General features: G+C 46.6%; 1 protein-coding gene across 12 annotated transcripts in view; it reads right to left on the bottom strand.

Annotated features, from left to right (window-relative positions):
* nfixb (nuclear factor I/Xb) overlaps nt 1-21,055 on the bottom strand; it is a 135,087-nt gene that overhangs the window by 16,161 nt on the left and 97,871 nt on the right. For 11 of the 12 annotated variants that reach the window (XM_076082895.1, XM_076082896.1, XM_076082912.1 and 8 more), the window contains 5 exons: nt 11,182-11,247; nt 9,256-9,330; nt 7,545-7,665; nt 5,926-6,056; nt 3,329-3,403 (listed from right to left, as the gene is read on the bottom strand). In XM_076082895.1, coding sequence (XP_075939010.1) covers nt 3,329-3,403; nt 5,926-6,056; nt 7,545-7,665; nt 9,256-9,330; nt 11,182-11,247 — 468 coding nt within the window. Of the gene's footprint in view, nt 1-2,003; nt 3,110-3,328; nt 3,404-5,925; nt 6,057-7,544; nt 7,666-9,255; nt 9,331-11,181; nt 11,248-21,055 lie in introns of those variants that run through there. The other variant, XM_076082929.1, reaches the window with a different exon arrangement.

Here is a 21,055-nt window from a genome sequence, read left to right as displayed (position 1 = left end):
CTTCCATCAGCAGGACATTAGAAGCGTAGGCTTGTCATCCATCTGGCAATGATAGTTTATTTACGATTGGATCGCCGGGTGATATATAACAACCAATCGCACTGCACAGGGAGAGCACCTGCTCTCATACTAACGATGGATCACATGACCTCTTGCGTACGAGCCTACGAACCTTTATAGCTTTGTTTAACTCACTTTTCAGCCCCTAACCTTCTGGTTTTGATTCGCTCTCACAGTTCTCATCGGCCGCTTCAGATGCTAATTCGTGCTACATGGCTGCTGGATGCGTAAAATAGAGGAAATGTTAAACGTTATCTATAACAACTTAAAAGGTGATAATATGTCAGAGTTTACAGCTTGTTTCTACATCTTTAATCTGCAAAGTAACTGTATATCTGTCAAACTTATATATAGTATACAAGCACAATATTAGCCTCTGAAATGTCGTGGAGTTGAAGTATAAAGCAGCATAAAATCTTTTCGAATGTATGACTGCTTATCTATGTGCAGCACTTTGGGCAACCTTTGTTGTGTGTTAAAATGTGCTCTACAAATACATTTTGATTGATCAAATAGAAATGATCAAGACGAGTACCACAAAATTGTACTACGGAGTACTGTTACTCATGGAGTATCTCATTCTTGAGGCGCGCAGTAATGTGTCATTATTTAGGAAAAAGTAATGTTAGCTATCTAATGAGCTTCGGCTTCGTTCGGAATTCAGGCAAATCAGATATGTTCCTCAAACCAGATCTTTCAGATGGACGGTCTGCACTGTTATTCGTAAGTGACCAGAGGTCCTGGTCCTGGACTACTGTCCTCCTCCATGTTGTGCTCCACAGCGCTCTGCTAGCAGCACGATGGATTCTGCTCACAAGTGACGCAAAAGACACTTTGAAATCCGATCTAAACGTGCAGAGCGTGCGGGGCTGACATGCATCTGTAACCAAACCTCCAGACTTTGTAAAATCAATCTGGATTCCATTTGTATGTGCCCAAAAAAAAAACTGATTGGAGTGGCAGTCTGAACGAGGCCTTTTGAGCAAAACACAGTGCTATCTCACTATTTATGGCTCTCGTACATTTTTACACGAGGACGAGCTGAACCCGAAACACGCTGTGGATTCAATGTATCGCTGCAACGGAGCCCGCTCCGCTTCCCTCTGTGGTACGCACAGGGAAGACCGCGTGCAAGTTCAATTATGACCGGTTTATTATGCATACAACAGCCTTTAAATTATACATATTGTTTTTCAGTCTCTGCGATTTCCCCCTAATTAGCCCGCGCCTCTGCCGACGTATCTGGTGCTGCGTGGCGTCTCGGCAAACGAGGCCCAGATGCCCAATGAAAGCTTTGTCTGATAGAGCTAACAGAAGTTACTCTGATCTCTCCCTTAATCTGTGTGTGTGAGAGAGAGTCCACGTCCACACACACACACACTCACAGTTGTTTGTTTCTAAATTATTTCTATGTCCTGCTCCTGGCACACGGCGCAAGCAGACTGGCGGCCAATTGTTCCCATGACCCTCTAGTCTTGCTGTGCTAACAAGCTGGCGACCACACAAGCCCCACCTCCCTCCCCCCTTAACTGTCAGAGAACTGATCCGGTAGCATGTGCACCAACACACACACACACACACACACTGAAGAGAGAGAGAGAGAAAAAGAAGCTCACACACTCGTCATTCAGGTGAGGCAGAAACAATGTACGTGAACAGAGCCGTGTCCCTCATTAACTGCCTCACACATCGTTAGCGCTCGTAAACACCGAGGTAAGAGCGAGGACACCTTAGCAGCACCGCAACCGCACACACACACACCACAGTTCTTAAGCCCACAACACCAAATAATTAGCTGGCATTCTCCGTCAATATCACCCCCCCACAGCGGGGTTTCCCACCCCTGAGCAGCAGGAGCAAGCAGGCAGGAGGAGAGAGGACGGAGCAGAGCGGAGCGGGAGACGGCGGACCTGATGATGAATTACATGATCACCTGCGATACCTTCTGAGCTTTTTCGTTCAGGTAGAAGATCACCTCCGGAGCGGGCAGGAGGCCGGGAGGCCCCCCTCCCTCTCTCCTCCGCCCCCTCCTCTCCATCTCCTCATCTCTCGCTCCCAACACCACCGCCACCATCACCGGAACAGATGTCTGCTGTAACCCAGTAGCTCCCTTTCGCTGTAGACACATGGAGGCGCCATCTGGAGCGGAACGCCGCTCCTCTCCAGATTGCGAGAGAGTGTGTGTGCGTTTTTTTATACGTGTGTGCGAATGTAAATCAGAGAGAGAGAGTTAGAGAGAGAAGTGAAGTGTAATTGTGTGTGTGTGTGAGCGTGCCGTTTGTAAACCAGCGTTGCCAGTGAGTAAGCATGTCTCGGAGACAGAAGGCGCCTCGTGCGTTGATGACACACCTGAGGGCCTTCAGTCGTGTTTGTTTGGGTCGTGTGTTGGTTTGGTATTTTTTTTCCTTTCGAAAAGAGACGGTTCAGGTGAGTCAGGCCCACGGCAGGTGGGACGCCACTCAGCGGCTCCGTCCAAACAACCGGCTGCATGTAGCGGCTAACGCTCGCAAGTCGACAAAACCCTCATTCTCACACACACACACACACACACACACACACACACACACACACACACACACACACACACACACACACACACACACACACACACACACACACACACACACACACACACACACACACACACACACACACACACACACACACACACACACACCCTCCTCTGTGTCTTTCATCACTTTCTCTCTCAGGGCTTGACAACAACATGGCAACACCCAGAGCACTTAGCCGAATGTTGCTGACAAATTCGCACCGCCTTGGAAAAACTGTTTGTGTGCATGTGGTGTGTGACAACAATGTGGTTTTCGGGGGACATGATAATGCACATAATTACACATTGAAAATACAGTGGATTGTTTGTCAGACATAAAAGTGTGTTGTTTTTTTTCGTTCTGGATGCACCAGAGATATCTGATTTCTTTCCACAGATTGTACAGCAGCGTCTTTGAGGCAGACAGGCGGTGGATGTTATGGAGCTACTGGGCTACCAAAAGGCTTTGGTCAACCCGCAACGGACAACTGCAGACATCTGGCAGGAACAACCACACCCAGCGGCCAGCGGAGCCAGAGAACAAGACACAAGACAAGAAGAAGAAGAAGAAACAGGACGAATGGGAGAACAGCTCACAGGAAGTGCAAACAGACTTGGAAGATAAAACAAGACAGGATGTACACAAGTTGAGGGTGGTGTGAGCGGAGGCAGAGCATGTATACATGTACACAGTATAATGTTTAATGTTGTTCTAACCATGGTAAGGAAACTGCACTCCATCGCTCTCATGCTTAATCTTCCTCTCCTGCACACTGGCCAAATGGTGTTGCACTGAAAGGCCAAACAGGGGAGAAGGGAAGAGTTAACAATGGCGGAGGGGGAGGAGAGTAAAAAGACAGAGTCAGACATGGAAAGAATGAGAGGGAGAGGTGGTTAAATAACAACAGGGGATAATGTTATAGAGTGCAGCAAGTGTCTATAAAATAGTTACATCATTACAGTTGGCGGCATTAAAATGGCAGCATGTGGTTGGGAGTGACAGTTAGAAATGGGAGAATACATGAAAACTTTAGCAGAATCAAATACTGAACCCAAGATATACACATGAAGTTGATTGTAAATACATTTGACATGGTACCCATCATGGTGGTTAAAGATGCTGTAAGCTCATGACTGCTCTGCTGTTTTTTTTTTTTGCCGAGAGGTAGATGAAAAGATTGATACCACTGTCATGACTGTACGGTAAAATATGAAGCTACAGCCAGAAGTTGGTTAGCTTAACGTTAGCTTAGCGCAAAAACTGAAAACAGGGGAAAACAGCTGGCCTGGCCCTGTCCGAAGTAAAAAAAAGCCGTGACATTGTTCTGAGGGCCCATTATTCCGAATCCTCAATAATCCAAGAAATGGCCCATTGGACGAAAGCCCATTGTCCCGTAATCGAACGTCCGATGTTCCGGAGGCCCATTACTTATAGGTTAGTTGTTTTCCAGTCTTTGCTAAGCTAAGCCAACAAGTTGCTGGCTGTAGCTTCATAGTTACCATTCATAGTGTTATCAATCTTCAAATCTAATTCATGGCAAGAAAATGTCTTAGTTTTTTTAATGAGCTTATGTCTAATGAACAAAGTGAAACACAAAAGTCTATCCAGCTTCTGAGAGGATCTGTGTTTTATCTTAATTAATGGGTCACTTCAGCCTTCTAAGCATGCAGATAGTTCAGGTTTCATTTGCAGAGGTTTTGAGGTGTCCGCTAATGAGACTCATGCCTCCACCCCACAACAACAGAGGTGTGGTCGGTGCTCGTATATAAACTTAATACTGGAAAAACTCTGTTTGAGAAACAATGTCCAGGCCACTCAGGATAATCCGCAGACTTTACAGGTCTTTTTTTACGGTTTGAAAATAGTCCCCAATGAAAATTATTCTCAGAAACCGGGACATTTTGGGACTCTGGGATGTCTCTAGATGGACAGTTTTTCAAATGTTGTTTTGACGTTTCACCACAAATGATATTTCCCCTCACTTTCATTGTACTAGGGTGGTGGTAGAAGTTTATACTCTGCAAATAAAACCAAAACTATCTGCGTGCCAACTAGGAAAACAAAGGAAATATATATTTGAGGTGCGTACAACGTTGTGAGTAGAGGTTGTGAATGGAGGAGGGTGAGATAGAGAGTTGGGATGATGAGGGGGGGGTCAAGGGACGTGGAGGAGGGAAGGAGGTGAGCTGTGGCTTCTGGTCCATTTCAAGTCAGTTAGTGTCAAATTAACACCTGGAAAAATCTGTAATAAAAGCCCTGAAAACACATTTTGTCAATCGGTTTACCACTACAAGCAATGGTAATAGTTAACAGCGAAGGATGTTTTTCTTTATGAACTTAATTAAACTGTTGTCTATTTAGCCATGAATATTTGAAGGAATAGTTCCAAGGTTTGGGGAAATCCATTTATTTGTTTGGAGAGAAAGAATAAAACTGGTACCACTCTCACGTCTGTACAGCCTGTTAGCTTAGCATAGCTTAGCATAAAGACTGGAAATGGGGGGGGAGGGGGCTAGCCTGGCTCCCTCCAAAGGGGACCAAATCTACCTCCCAGCATCTCTAAAGCGCTACAACTAACATGTTATTTCTTGTTTGTTAATTCGGTACAAAAACTAACGACTCCAGGAAGTTACTGCACCCGGTCAAGCAATACCACGTATAGTTTTACACTTTTTGTGTGTTTGACATTGTTCTTTTCACCAGGAGCAACAACCGGTGGATGCTTGCCCCCATACTTTGTATGGGCTTGCCATGGTTTATGGTTTATGGCTTGTAGTGTTTTTTTCTGGTAGCACACTGGAAGTGACGCCAAGTGGATAAATGAAAAAAAATAAATAAATAAAACTACAAATTAAAAAAATAACGTGTTACACAACATACTAAATGCAAATAACATTACCAAAATACTACTAGAAATGCATTACCTTACTTTGTTAGGCTTCATATATATATATGACTGTAACATGCTGCCCCCAACACTGTTAATTATAGAGGCAGAACTGGCCTCACTGTTTTCCCCCCGTTTCCAGTCTTTGTGCTAAGCTAAGCGGCTGCTGAAACAAGAATATTTCCCAAAATGTCAAAATAATTTCATTAATTTCTGAGAAAAATAAATAAGTTTTCAAGGGCTTTAAAATTAGATGTAAAGCTGCTGAGCGCCTCCATCGAAGTGTTATTTCCTTCTTTTATCTGGGTATTGCACTTCAGACATCAGAATCAAATCATCTGACATGATGTGGACCTCGGCCCTGCTCCAGGGAAAGGTGCCTGGAAAGCATGCAGGATGTGATAGGGGGTGTTATAGCCGGACTACCTGCATCCACGTCATTGGGCCAACCGCTGGACTGGGAGCTGCTGCCAGCCGCCGGGGAGCGGCCCGAGTAGAAGACATCGTCCACCGGGCTCTCCATCTCGCTGTCGTCAATGGACTTGCGCTTGTTGGAGCTGAGAGAGAGAAAAAGAGGAGGAGGTTGGTTTCATTCTCGAAGGAGGGGGAGAAAAAGGAGTGAGAGGGATGTCTTGTATTTTGAGATTAATCATGACCAAAAATGCATATCATGGCATTTTGTAAGATTCTGGCGGTTTCACGGTATATCACGGTATTTGTTTTTCCGCGTTAAAGCATTAATTAATTAACGCCGAAAAGAACCTGCATGTCAACCGGCCAGCGAGCGGTGAACAGCTGTTTGTGTGGCGTGTCTTCCGTTCCGTCACTTCCTGTTTCCTTTACCTACATTCCCCTGGGTCCTAAGTCCCTCCATGTACAGCTTCTTATCACCCTCTATGTACCAACGTACATTTATAACAAATACCACACATATTACATGGTAATCAGCGTTGCATATGTGTCTGACCAAAATACCTTTTGTTGTTCAGTCTTTGTTCATCCTGCATCGCTCTTTTCTGTTCTTTAATGTAACGTTACTGGTGCGACAGAGTCTCTCCCAGCTGTTAGCAGACTGTTGTTAGCGAGCTGTACCCAGCATGCAGTTCGGTGGGGAAATTTTATAAATGTACAATTATTAGTGTTACAAATTGTTCATGTGTCACAAACTGTTGTGTCGTGGTGTTTTGCCCTGTTAAGAGCATTAGTTGTGGGCTGTTAATTGTTGTTATAAAGTTATGACCATGACTAGGGTTCCCTCTCAATACACTTAAGACAACTAGCACCGACCGCAGCGCTCTCAGCAGCGAACAATATATTTTGCTGCCTGTTGAAGAGCGACAGAAGTTGCCTCGGCTGTGCACCGGTATGACGGTTTGGCCAAAGGGGACAAAGCAGCACAACTGGAGACAGCGAGACAAACATGAGGCCAGAGTTTATCCAGCGTGCTCGGAGCTGAGCACGGAAACGTGCACGCTCGGCGACGCTGGAACTCATTTGTGCGTGTTTGCAGATTCCTACCGACTCGTACATCTGTGGCCGATAAAAATGGAGGGGGGGCTGTGAGTGCGTTTCTCCCCCGATCCAAAGATGTTTAACCGTGCGTTTGCGCTCGTGTGCATATCTGTGCGACATGCGTGTGTGTGCGAGTGCGCCACCGCCGCCTGTGTTACATTAGTATCAAGGGAGACATTCGGTAATGAGTGCGACTACCTCCGTGGGAGACTTGCATAAAGCTCCATTTCAGTCCTGCAGCGGGAGATGGGCAGAGAGAGAGAAGGACGACAGAGGGGAGTGATGGGAGACAAAAGACACAAACAGAGACGGAGTGACGGACAGATTGGCAGAGGGGGAAAAAATGAGAGGGAACGAGAGGGATTAGCAGTGAAGGAGGGGAAAAAAGGGGAGAAAAAGAGAAACAACAATCAAAAAGCAGAGCAAGCTAAGCATAAAGAACATGGCAGCGTTAAGGGGTTATAGGAGAAGTGAAGAATATTAGTAGAGGAGAAAAGTACATTTTGAGTTTTTGTGTGTGTGTGTGTGTGTACCTGGTGGAGGGGGTGGAGGTGATGGAGCGCCGTCCCAGGGTCACCTGGTTGATGTTGTAGTAGCCGGGGCTGTCCAGGTCAGCCAGGGAGAAGTTGGGGCCGGTCGCCGTTGCCACCGGGGCTGAGGAACGCACACACACACACACACACAAACACACACACACACACCCATCATACAGAAGAATATGAGGAAAAATTGCAACTACATGCTCTTAATAAGGATGACTTTATTTTCTCTAAGGGTGAGGGTGGTGTGTATCTATTACTTTTAGCCACTAGCTCCCCTGCTCTAGAGATTGAAATGAGCCAACGCCTGTCACCCTTTTGGTCCGGACTGAAATATCAACTAGTGGATGACAGGCATTCGTGGTCCCCAGACGATGTATCCTCGTGATTTTTGTGTTCCACGAGCAAAACCCTGAGGTTCACATTTATCGTTTTAAGTAGAGATGGGACAATGTAGGATCAGGATAATCGGGATAATCGGGACTATCCACACAGGAGTGACTTGAGCTGTCTAGCTCGCTATCATGGTAGAGAACGGAGAGATCGAGCTTGATTAAAAAAATACAGGAATTATCATGTCATTAAGAAAGAGCAGGCTCGCTTTAATTTTTATATTTAATATTTTTAATTATACAGAGGGAACTTATGATTTATGATTACCTCATTTAAGATTGTTTGTTTTTCACCGTGTGCTGTCTGTGACGCAGGGAAAGTATATATATTTTTTATCAAAATATAAGTTGTAGTGATTCCAGTGCATACATTTTAAGTGCATATTCTATGAATATTATGATTTTAATTGGGGCAATATCTTAAATCATAATTATTTGTGCTGGGATAATCGGGACATCGCTAGTTTTGTGTAAAATGTCTCAACAACAATGAAAAACGTGTTCATGCTCCACTCAGGATGAATCGCAATAACTTTGGTGACTTTTGTTTCCTGCCACCAGGCTGCTCCTTATGATCGAACCAAAAGCTTCAGACTGGGTCAAAGCCCTCGTCTTTGTTTTTTTTGTGGAGTAGCCTCTGAAAAATGTTAAATAACAGCGGCGCTCCTGCCATTTCTCAACGCTTTCTGACTTCCCCAGTCTGCTGTGGTACTCAGCCCGCTTGGTTTCTACTGAAGATGTCAATCATTAAAAAACAGGTCAAAAATATATACGTAAAGTTTTGAAAAAGCCTCAGTGGTGACCTACAGCAGCTGGCCACTGGAGCTTTTAGCAAACATCACTCAAACAGGAATAAATAGTACATTTGTTGGGAACTATTTTCAGCTGCGGATGAAAAAACATTTGGTGCTCTGGTGAATATTTCCAGCAGCAGCAGAACAATGTATGTGGGACCGAGACAAAATAAACTCCAGTGTGTGTGTGCATTGGTAAACATGACATCTAGAGCAATAATGTGGCTCATTAAATGGTTTTGGACAACGATAGAGCTCTAGAGCCCAGAGGAATAAGATATATTAGGCTCTGGAAACACAGACAACACTTCATCATTGTTCATATATAACAATATGAAAAACACAGAATCACACCAGCCTTATGCTTTAAATGCTACTTGGTGTAGGAGGGATGCTGTTATGTGTGATTTTCACCGTTAAGGTGTTACAAGAAAGAGACCATCTGAAGTGTACGAGGAATGACAGGGCAAGTGTGTCTGGGTGGGGACGGACGGACGGGAAATTATAGCCGTGACTCACTCTGTGACACGCGGACCAGCTCGGCTACGTTCCACACCCCAGAAGTCACAAAGCAGTCCTGGAAACTCAAGTGGCCTGGGAAGAAGAGAGAGGGAGAGAGGAGTGTGTGAGAGAGCGCACTGCATGTACCAAACATAAAAAACATGACATGTGGACACGGATCAGGACACACACACACACACATATATATATATATATATACACATGCAGAGGGACCTGAAAAACACATGTATGGAAAAGCTTGACACAGTGCCGGTGTCATCCAGTGGGACCATGTGTTTTCTGTAAGATTCAACAGGCTGGTTTTAGTTTCTTTTATACTGTAACATAAAACTTAAAAAGGAAAATTCTGGTTTATTACAACTTGGGTGTTAATTTCACATCTTTGTCCGTCGGCTCTATCAGAGCTGTACGACATTCAGACAGCTTGTAAACAGGCAAGCTGTGTAGCCAGATATAAAAGGAACGGTTCACCCCAAAATAAAAAAAAAAATACATATTCTTCATCTTATCTGTAGTGCTATTTATCAATCTGGATTGTTTTGGTGTGAGTTGCGAGTGATGGAGGTATCGTTCGTAGAGGTGTCTGCCTTCGCTCCAATATAATAGGACAAGATGGCACTTGGCTTTTGGTGCTCACAGCACTACATTTGAAAAACTCAACAGGATTGGCTCTTTGCAGAGATCCTGACCCGGTTACTCAAGATAATCCACAGACCCTGTTGTGAGCAGTTTCACGCAGGTAACCCCAGATCTAGCTAACCCCAGATCTAGCTAACCACAGATCTAGCTAACCACAGATCTAGCTAACCACAGATCTAACTAACCACTGAGCTAACTAACGCCTGAGCTAACAAAAGCACTGAGCTAACAAAACCACTGAGCTAGCTAACCACTGAGCTAACTAAAGCCTGAGCTAATTACGGTTTGCGGTGTATAGTTCGGTTGAAAAACAAATTGCTCCAACATGTAACTGCTCACAACATGGTCTGTAGATCATCTTGAGTAACCGGCTCGTGATTCCTGGAACGAGACAGTGGCGCTTCGAGCACCACAAATAGAGTACCGTCTAGTTTTATTATATTGGAGAGAAGGCAGATATCTCAATCCTAAACTTGTTCCCAAGTATTTTCTTAAACCTATTTTGAATACCTACAAATTAGCTAGCTAGCTAAAATTTCCCAAAACAAAGAATTGTCAAAATTACCCACAAAACTACGTTCTCACAAGGGTAGAAGTACAAAAGTACACACCCCTCAGTCTCAATGTTGACTTTCAAAATAATGTCGGTGGTACGTTTGTGGTCCTGCAGGACTTTGTGTGAGCGCTGTGCTGAAGTTTCGTTAGCCTCCCTGAGTTAACTCTGTTTACCCGTGCTCCATAATGTCCACATCCATAATACCCCGTGCTATGTGGTGTGTGTATGCATCCTAAGCTCCGGGGTTGACTGAAGTCTAAATCCACACCCTTCCTCCTCCTTTTCATCCCTCTCTCCATCCGTCCGACACTTCCCTCTTCCTCACCTCCCATCTTTTTTCTTTTCAACCCTCCTCCCTTCACTTTTCTCCATCTCTCCCCTTCTCCTTTCGCTCCATCCCCGTCCGGGGTTAGAACCGCTGCGGGGACGCGCATGAGGTCAGCACTCGGCGGCAGCCATGTGGTTCCCATCTTCCAATAACGTCAGTGTGATTTATGAGCGGCCCGCCGCAATCCCAGCGCAGCCTCCCCCCCCCCATGCTACGGTACTATCGGGTCTCCTTACCATAATAAACTTAGACCCAACTCTGCCGGGACGCACTCGCACACACAGAGGCCTGCTTGTTGTGTGTGTATACAGTAGGTGCATGTTTGTTAGCGTCTGTATAGGTCAGACGGCTCGTAGGTCAACACATTCTTAAAAGGCGTGCGCAAACGGGACAAACTCACCATTTGGCGGGGGCTTGACGTCTGTGTCTCCTTGCTGGTTTGAGTTGTCTGATTGTCCTGATTGTTCTGAAAGAAACACATACAGAGAGAGAGAGAGAGAGAGATGTTTAGTCAGGTGGACGGACGTCTGGACACCACCCAAGGTGAAGGGGGCAGGTAAGCATCAGAGGGAACACTTCAGACGGGGAAAAGGGCGCACTTCTTTCATTCTTCCCACTGAAGAGAGACAGACACGGGGCCTGAGATTCAAGACGCATACTTGTATTCGCCCGGGTTGAAAGTCGTAAAAGGGCAAATCGAAAAAGGTTCACTGGAGAGAGAAAGCCTCATTTCAGTTTGGAGATTTATTTTTGGCTTCGAAACACTTTTTCTCTTACTGCACCTCTCTTTCAGGGACTCCCACCCACTCAAATGTACACGCACACTATTTAAGTTAAGGGCCTTAGACAGTGTGGGTTGGGTAAAGAGCCCACTGCTCCTAAGTGGTACGAAGCATCTCCTGTTTGTTGTTCACTATTCTCTTTTTAGAGACCTTTTTTTTCTGGCTTTCACACACACACACGTTTTACTAAAGGCCTTTGACCGCGTAAAGCGTCCCAAGAACCCTCATCTTTCCCTGCTGCTGACTCTGACATTGAGAGTTACTTGTGTATTCTGTAGGCATTGTTTGGATCTGCATCTCCTGTGTGTGTTTACCTTAACATCTATAAGGGCGGGCGGGCAGAGAGCCACCTGCTCCGGCTAGCGTTCTTTGGCCCCCACTGGATGCCATTCTTCTTCAGATGTGTAATGCGGCCTTGAGGAGGCTTTTTACGGTCGTATCGTACACAGCGTTCGGGCCAATTACCCCTCGCAGCGCTGAAGCTTTAAAGGCCGTCCTGGGCCCGGCCTCCTTAGCCTGAGAGAGAGCCCCCCCCCACCTCGAATCTCACCCGTCCTCTAAGTCCAAATCGGCGTTCTAATCTTGGGTGGCATTAGTGGCAGCGATGTGCCAGCAAAAAAACTACACATGCAACGACAACAAAAATAGAGACAAACAAAAATCATCACTCTGGGTTTCAAGAAAGAGAAGAGGACAGTAGACACACGGGGATAGAGTTCTCTTCTCTTTCTCGCAACTCTCCTTCCCTCATTCTCAGTCCACCGTGGCGTCTTTCTCCCTAGTCTCCTCTCGCGCCTCGTCCCGTCCCTGCTTCCCCCCATTTCTCTCCCGCGCGCGCTGTCGCTCTCTGCGGAATCCTGGCAGCCATCTTAGCGCTTGGCAGCCATCTTAGCTTTGGCGGTAGCCATGCATTCCTGCTAGCTGACGGCACACCCACACACACACACACACACACACACACACACACACACTTGCAAAGCACACACTCTTTCTCTCTTGCACTCAGACCCAGTAGTCTTAAAAGATAAAAAGACCTACAGAGGATATGCAATGCAAATGAAGTGAGGATAAAAACCACCGGGACGTTTGTCTGCAGTCCTGCAAGGGTCTGGTTGTTACGGAAACGAGTTAAATAAAAAAAACAAGACACGATAACACACACACACGTAAAGTATATACAGGGAAGTACAGGAATCACTCAAGGCAAGTGAGGCGATCGTGTAGGATGAACCGAGAATAAACTAAGCCCGAGGCCTTCGGCGGCGCTCGTCCCCGACAACCGCAAACCGTTAAAACCGTTTTAAACTTGCGTGCCTCGTAAAAAAAATAATTAAAAAGAACCTCTCTCTCACACACACACACACACACTGCGTGACGGTTTCCGAGCCAAAAATTAGGGTGCCTGGTTGTCATGGCGACAGGGATGGCACACCGCAGCCCACCTAATGATGAGTGGTTGTCGAAGCCGGCGCGCGCACGTGTGCGTCGCTGTTTGTTCGGGCAATTAGCTGGAATGAAGGTAATAATATAGCCCCGCTGGCACGCGTTCAATGTGCTGCTTTTGTTTTTCTTGGCAGCGAGCGGGCCGCTGCGCCGCTATATGCTATAACTACATCAGTGTTTCTGCTTTTTGAAGGTGTTGAATCCACTTCAGTTACATTGTTATCAAGCAGCTTTTTCACAACTTTCCAGTTTTGTGAGCTGAAGCTGACCTCTACGTTGTTACGGGCACACGCTTTACTCTTCTCTATCAATGGACACGCTCATACAGTGAAGTGGTGGTGCGGCCGATCAATTGGTGCGGCTCTATAGACTTCTGAGGGAAATAGCTGGCTATTTAGTCGCTAACGGCTTCCCGCTGCGACCGAAAAGAGAGTCGCGAGAGTGAACCTAAATGTCAGAGTCGCGGGGCCGGATAAAACCCCCGAAACAATCGAATGAACGATGCTGAAATGGAGTCGGATGATAATTCTCTGTGGGTATCGTCGCTTTGAGCAACCCACCCTGACGGTTTCGTTGTGATATTTACGCCTTCATAAAGACAAACGCGTAATTCGTGGTACAATTCAAACGGGATCAAAAAGATATTTGTTTCCTCGTCCCGCGCCGGTGCACCCGGAAGGGGCGGGACTCCACCTCTCTACACAGTGTGTCACCAAATGAGCATTTATTAACATGTTGGTTTGAATACTAGCATGTGCACGGGCCAAACATGGATACACATGCCTTCCCGAAGAACAAACATGCTCTTACATACTCACACACACACACACGTTTATACACGGATGAATCAGCCTTATCTCCTGCACACAGTCGCCCCAAGGCCCCCTGCATGCGCCTCACCAGAGATAATACAGCGCGCGCACACACACAGGCCATCAAACACCCCGTGCTATCGCTCTAATCACACACAGAGCGGGTTCATTTTGTTCCTTAGTCGGCTGAATGATATACTCCTGAGTGAGTGTGTACACAAACGGTAACACTGGCCATACATTTATCACACTGCAGATGCAGACGGAGGCTAATAACTCACACCCGGGCTAATGTACACACACTCAAAGATCACACTTACTTAATCGCTCCATTCATCATGCGCACAAGTGCAAAAACAAAACAAAAAAACACGGCGCTGCAGACACACACACACAGACGCAAATCATTAAAAGACACTTGAACGTGAAATTGCGCACACATGCTCGGTCGCTCGGTGACGCTAATGGACTTGTGTGCATATTCATTCATAGACGGGTGCGCGCTGCTCAAACAGGCGCCAATTTACCGAACAGCTCAGAGTGTTTGTTTGTGCGCAGCGAGCACACACGCCAGCAGCTTTAATGTGCACTAAGTGAAAGGCAGACAGTAAAAACCAACAATGGAGATCAAATCAAACAGCTCTGGGTGTTAAAAGTCAATGACGATCGAGGAACAACGATTTTCATAAACGTTTTCTCTTGTTCATTGTCAAGAATATCTTATTTATGTTAATATTTCCCTCGGCGCCTCTCCAGCACACACACACACACACACACACACACACACTGGATGTAACCACTCTCACTGTATCTGTACCGTACACATGTAGCTAGCAGCTGGTTAGCTTAGCATAAAGACAAAAAAACAGGTTGTGGTTTTAAAAAAAACCCTACTCTGATGTCACTATGATGTCATAGGCAGGGAGGGCCTCATAAATAAAGCTCTATTGAGTGGCATTATGGGATTGAAAATCAGGATGTGTCACATATGACATGGATTCGACCCTTCTTGGTTTAAGCCATACGAAATTACTGGAGCTCCGGTTCAAATGGGGGTAAAATGCTTATTATCGTTTTAGAAAAAAAATGGCGGCGCATCCACGTTTGAATCCTTGCATCTAGAAGGAAAACTACGGTGGCAAAAATGTCCAGGACCGGCAGTAGAAGGCTGCTGTGGTGTATAAATACATGCATCTGCACAGTGTAGGTGCGGACTAGACGGCCCGTGACCCTTTTGGCTCTGCGTCTCCGGCTCTAGCCGGCTGCACGCGGTGTCATTTAAGGACAGACGCGGTTCAGTTCACAGTCAAATGATAGGGGCCTCTTCCTCCGGCTGCTCGGGAGCTCCGCGGACAAATCTAGCACTGTTCTCTCCCTCTTCATGTCTCTCTCCCTTTCACTCCCTCATACTATAACCCCCCCCCCCCCCCCCCCCCACCCCCACCACAATAACTCCGGTCGATACGAGCCGTGGCGTTCAGGTGTGCGGGTCCAAACCCCGTCGTTTCTCTGTGTGTGTATGTGTGAGTGGCAGCTCAGGTTCTGGGTTCAGGTGGGACTGCAGCTGTGGTGTTGTGTCCCGTGTAGATGTGACAGGGGTGGGGGGGCACGCCCTGATTGGATTACAGTGCACATATGTACAGAAGTACTAAATATAACGGAGCATGTATGCAAACAGACACACAAAAGTGTGTGTCTGTGTTTGTGTTTAAGTGTGTGGCTGCGCGGTCTCCCCCCCACCAGCCTCTGGATAAAGAAACCAAGCAGCCTCCCCAATTGGGTTTCGCTTAAGAGGTTTATCGGTATGTTGCTAAACATTCTGACCTTTTTTTTTTTTTTAAATCTTTAATGCGCTTTAAATGTTCCAAAGCCCCCCCCCCCCCCTAATCCACGGCTATCCCACACAGATGTTCACTCGGCTCTTTTATTGGACTTCATTTCAACCTCTTATTTTATCTTCTCCTCCTCCAACACCTCCTTCATCCTCCCTACGTCCCTCTTCTCTTATCACCCCCCCCCCCCCCCCCTCCTCCTTTTCAGTCGCAGATTTGTTTCCGGTTTTGAAAAAAAAAGAAAAGAAAAAAAAAATCGCCTTCAATCTTCTACCAGCAAAGCTCATCTTGGCCTTGGTTTGTTTTTTAAGCCGGTGGTTCTTATTGGACACTGAAATAGTTGATGGTACAGCAAAGTGCATCTGTCCCATGAATGGCCCCCTCAATGTTTCTTTGTGATTTCCGATCATGTTGGAGTTGAGTGTAACGACTTGAGTGTAACGAGATAATAACGTTAGTTAATCGTTAGTACGTCGGGAGTACTGCACACCTGAGTCACCTCTTTCCATTTGCTTCTGTTCTACCTAATCTTATTGGATTATCTTTGTTTCTGACACATTTAGATGGAGGTTTATGGTGGAGTTTTCTGACGTGTGGGTGATGAAGCTTCTCATTGGTGTTCCTAACGTATTTAAATCTGAAAATTCTAATTTTGGTTTGAGTGAGTATGTTTTAGGGTCATAGAGCTATTTTCCAAAGCCCTTGTAGAAACGTTTTCCCACGTGACCCGCCAAGGCTTCCGCATGATGCTGTTGCTACTTCTATACACACATCCACAGTCAGTGCGTTATCTGCAGTAACTTAGATGGCACAATAACACAAACTAACTGACGCATCCATGCAGCGGTAGTCCAGTAACTCCCGTGTTCTGCGAGGTAAAATTACTGTTTTTGTCAATGGAGTCTGCTGGCTTTGAAAAGCCGCTTAGAAAACAGCTGTTGTTCCCCGTTGGAAAGGCCTGTGCAATGGCAAGCTGAAGCTGTGAAAACATTCAACATATAGCGTTCACTTGGAGCGATATCGATTGTTTTGCTGCTGCAGCAGATGGTGTCGACCTTTAACCCTGTTCCTCATCTATATTATATTGAATTGGTTGTCACACTTTCCAAAATAATAACGATAGCATAGCATAGAAATGCTTTGTTTTCATGCACTCGCTCTACTTACAGTCACGTTTAGCTCTCTCATTTTATAATTCATGGCCTATTCAAGTGTCTTAAGGAGAATATTAACTGGAACTAAAGGTAGAGATGAAATGATTTTTCTTTTGTTCTGAAAATACATAGAGGTGGAAGTTGTTTCTGTGCCCAGAATAGGGTCCGCAGGTATTCCCTTCAGGTGCCAACTACCTGTGGTTGAGTAGTCCTTTGAGTGAAATGAGCCGGACGTCTCTAAGTGTCAGCTGTGAAAGTCGCTGGGAGAAACGCTGAGGAAAGTCGCTTCAACGCTTCCTTTCCTCGTCGCCTATTGGCATAGGCTACTCTGGAGCATCCTTTACCAAAGGAAAGGAGATAATACGGTCCCACAATTCCTTGCGGCAGCAACATTTAAAGCGGCGCACCATTCGGCCGTCAGTAACATCCGCCGTCCCTGTGTAGCTGAGCGCTGTGGATACACTGAAAACATCCTTCTTAGGGGAGGGATTCAGCCTCGGAGAGGAGTCTTAACATGAATTGCACAGAATTGAGTTCTTTGTTTTGAAATTGTTCTGTCGCTATGGCAACAGCAGTGCATGTAAATGCTGCGGCCGGTATAGCTCCCATGAGTTCTGCTACATTTCTGTCTTTATTCGTTGTTCTCTTCGTGTTTATCAATAACGGCATATGACAGAACACATTCATCAACATCTGGAAAGGAAGCGTTGTGATTGGATAGAGAGCAGCGGACTTTGAGACGATCACCGACCGATCAGGCAGTCATGTGTTTGTTGCGTTAGAAATGGGCTACAACTGAATTTCCTTGTGCATCAATGTTGTTGCATAAAGACAACAAATGATCCTTGAACCCTTGAAATAAAGTTGCTCAATTCTCACACCACCGCAGTTGTCTCTTCCTAAGTCTTATAAATCCTCCTTCCTTCACCTCATGACGTTTTCCATAGTGGTTACATTTTGGACCGTTCGACCGCAGCCCAAGAGGGTAAGGCTGTGTGGATGTAGCCTGCTGCTCGTTAAACTTTGGCAATAAGTGAAGGCGACTCGGATGAGTGGATCAACATTTTTGTCGACTGTCCTCTCAAACTGACTTCCGTGAGTGAATCGACCTGAAACAATAAATAGTTGAAATTACAACCTCCGCCCATCCTGAATATGTTGAGTGGCTTGTATCGCCGCCTGCTGTCTGTGCTCAGGTTCATAATGAATGACTGGCTGTGTCCTAACAGTACAACTGTCCTGTGACTGGAAAGATGGCCCATTAACCGTCAACCGAGCGTTCAAAGACTGTAGGAATAACACTCTGGTTGTTTTGGGATGGATTTTCCCTTGGGCTATTTTTTTCCTGGGGAAGTTTATTTGGCCTCCACGTCCGCGCCCTACCTATTAAACCAGCAGCTTCAAAATCCTCAAACATCTTCCAGTCTTTTGGAGGCGCCGAAACGTTGACTCAAGCCTCCGGTCGTGGATCTTTGTTCCCACGTGCGGTGTGAAAAAGTGACGGCGTCGCCGCTCCGTGTATAGCTCACCGAATGCCTGGCGTGTAACTCCGTGTGACAGCGTGGCGTCGGGCGACGCGATTAATTGTGAAATGTGTTTCTGTGCCGGTACAGTGCCGCGGAGTGTGAACATGTGGGCGCCACACTATAAATACATCACAGCTACGGATGTGTGATTGCGTCTTACGTTTAGGATTTCTTTTTCTTTTCTGCACGGAGCACATGTTGAAGCCCGGTTGGAGATAAAGCGCGTAAACATCTGTGACTGACAGGGCCGGGCGGCCGAGTGTGGGAGGGAGGCGGCGCGCTTTTTATTAAAAAACGCAAAAGCGATAAATTGAGAGAGATAATTCCTGTGTTGGGTGCACATCTGTGTTTTTCCATGTGTGTGCGTGGCCGCCTGACCCCCCCCGAGCCCTGTGCCAGGAAGGAGCAGGTGTGGTGAGGCAGCCCCTGCGTTGCCCCGTTGCCCATCTGCGGGGCCGTCTGTGTGCCGCCTGCGCCCTCTCGGTGCCAACGCCACACAGAGCCAGGGGGGGGGGGGGGAGAGCGGGGGTGGGGGTAGTTGGACCTGAAGGGATTCAACCGTGGGGGGGAGCAGCTGGCTGGCTGCCCATCTATACCCACCCCCCTCCCTCTGACCCCCGGTTCTTTAATCTTTTATCTGTGCCTATGCTGATGAGCTGAGATGTACAGGGAGGGAGATGCGCGTCAATATGAAGCTGCCATCAGAATACACTAGAAACTTCCAGCATTTTTTTCCCTCCTCCCCCTAAAACCTCTCTGCCGTTACGTCCAAACTCTCCTGTCGAACTGCACCTGTATGGAGAGGTGCCATAGCTCCTGTTGGCCAGCAGATGGCGCTTGTTGGCAGAGGAGGGAGGGAGGGGAGGGACAAGAGGGGGCACAACGCTGCAACACATGCTAAAGAAATCTGCCTCTTGGAGGGTTGGAGAGAGAGGAGAGTGGGGAAGTCGAAAATTCCAACCAACGTATAAAATATATACGGCTCCAAAGAATTAACTCGACATTTTCCACAGAAACCCTTCGGTGTTCTTCGTACTGGACTTGCAAGTTCGAATATTTCCATTCCAAAAAAAAATAACATATGTCCCTGAGTCCCAGCGGGCCTGACCCCATAGACACACACTGAAAAAAACCCAGACTGGAGACCCCGGCAGGCTGGTTTAAACCGGACCGATGAGTTGTGTGTATCGAGTTTCATGCAAACAGAGCCGAGGATAAAACGTATAGCGCGTATAGAGAAAGACGGGAGCCACCCTGAGCTGCTCCTATGCTTCCCATGTTGTGATATCTGTGTGTGTGTGGGGGGGGGGGGGGGGCTGCAGGGTCTGGGCATAAGTGGGGAATGGGGGATCATGTGATGCCAGTCTTTTGCCAGGGAAAGGGTGAGAGAGACAGGAGAGGGGGGGGGCAGGGTGTAGGGAGAATGGAAGGCAACAAAAATAAAGAGGCAGACATAGAAAGTGGAGACAAGAATAAAAACAAGACAAAAAAAAGAGAGAGATAGAGGGAAAAAAGGGAGATGGGGGGAGGAAAGAGTGATAGACTGAGAAAGAGGGGGAGAGGGAAAGTGAGAGGAGGGTGGGAGGGGGAGGACTGTGAGAGCTGTGGGAACATTTTGCCTCGCCAAGAAAGACGTGAGCGGAGAGAATAAAAAGGGGGGAACGAGAAAGAAAGAGAGACTTGTTGGCAGAGCAGAGGAGGAGAGGGTATGAGGGGGAGGGGGGAGGCAGTGTACAGGGGGCACCAGCTAGGGAGCAGGGGGCGATCAAACCCTGCACTGCAGGGGAGACGGGGGAGCAAACACACACACAACACCATCAGCTTTGTAACAACAGACAGGGAGATGGCGGCGACCTGTCACTCACACCACGACTCTGAGCTGACAACGTGAGCTTGTGAACTTTCCGGCTGGACGTTCTTTGACCATTCCTCCCCCGGGTCACTCGTCCCCCTCCGGGACACAATTTGCAGCACGAAACTCGCAGTTGACTTCGCTTCCAGAGCAAGTGAGCCGCTCTGCTACTTCAGTCAAGGCAGGGACACTAACAAGGCCAAGAGGAGTGATGGGTATCGTTAGGACTTTAACGATACTTGTACTCTTATCGGTACTTTTTATCGGTACTATCGCTTTCTAGTCGCCCCGCTACTTTGTGAACAACAAATCGGCGCTGAGAGCGGCAGGAGGACAGCTAGTTAGCCGCTAGCAGCCGGTGAGCGGCACATGTCCCGCTTGGCTAAATAAGGGAGCTAACGGCTAACGTTAGCGGAGGTTGCATCGAGTTGCATTGGCATGCGTTCAAGCTCTGCCTCAGTAAAAATGAGTTTTGGGTAAAGGTCATTTATATAATTACAAAGTTCTCATGTGTTGAAATGTAAAATGTAGTTTCTCGTAGAGAAACTGGAATAAATACAGCTGTTTGAAGATGTGTTGAGTTATACGATGATCAGATATGTCTGTGAGGTTTTTGTATCACGTCCTCACCTCTGTCCATATTCTGTCTACGTGTTAATTGTTCAGTTCCTCTATATGCCAAAAAAATAAGAAAAAAATATATCAAAAAGTTAAAACAATTCTAAATTGTTAAATCTAATTTTAAATTCGAAAATTGGGGGCGTACACATAAATGTACTGATAGTAGTTGTGGTGGAGCTGGACAATGTGACGGAAAGCTTTTCCAATATTAGCGTATATCACAATATGGCACATGCATGGCTAAGCAATGCA

This window comes from Anarhichas minor, unplaced genomic scaffold (assembly GCF_050575085.1).
Source record: "Anarhichas minor isolate MPS153535 unplaced genomic scaffold, ASM5057508v1 ptg000007l, whole genome shotgun sequence".
Classification (NCBI taxonomy): Eukaryota; Metazoa; Chordata; class Actinopteri; order Perciformes; family Anarhichadidae; genus Anarhichas; species Anarhichas minor.
This window is presented reverse-complemented; position numbering and strand designations above follow the sequence as displayed.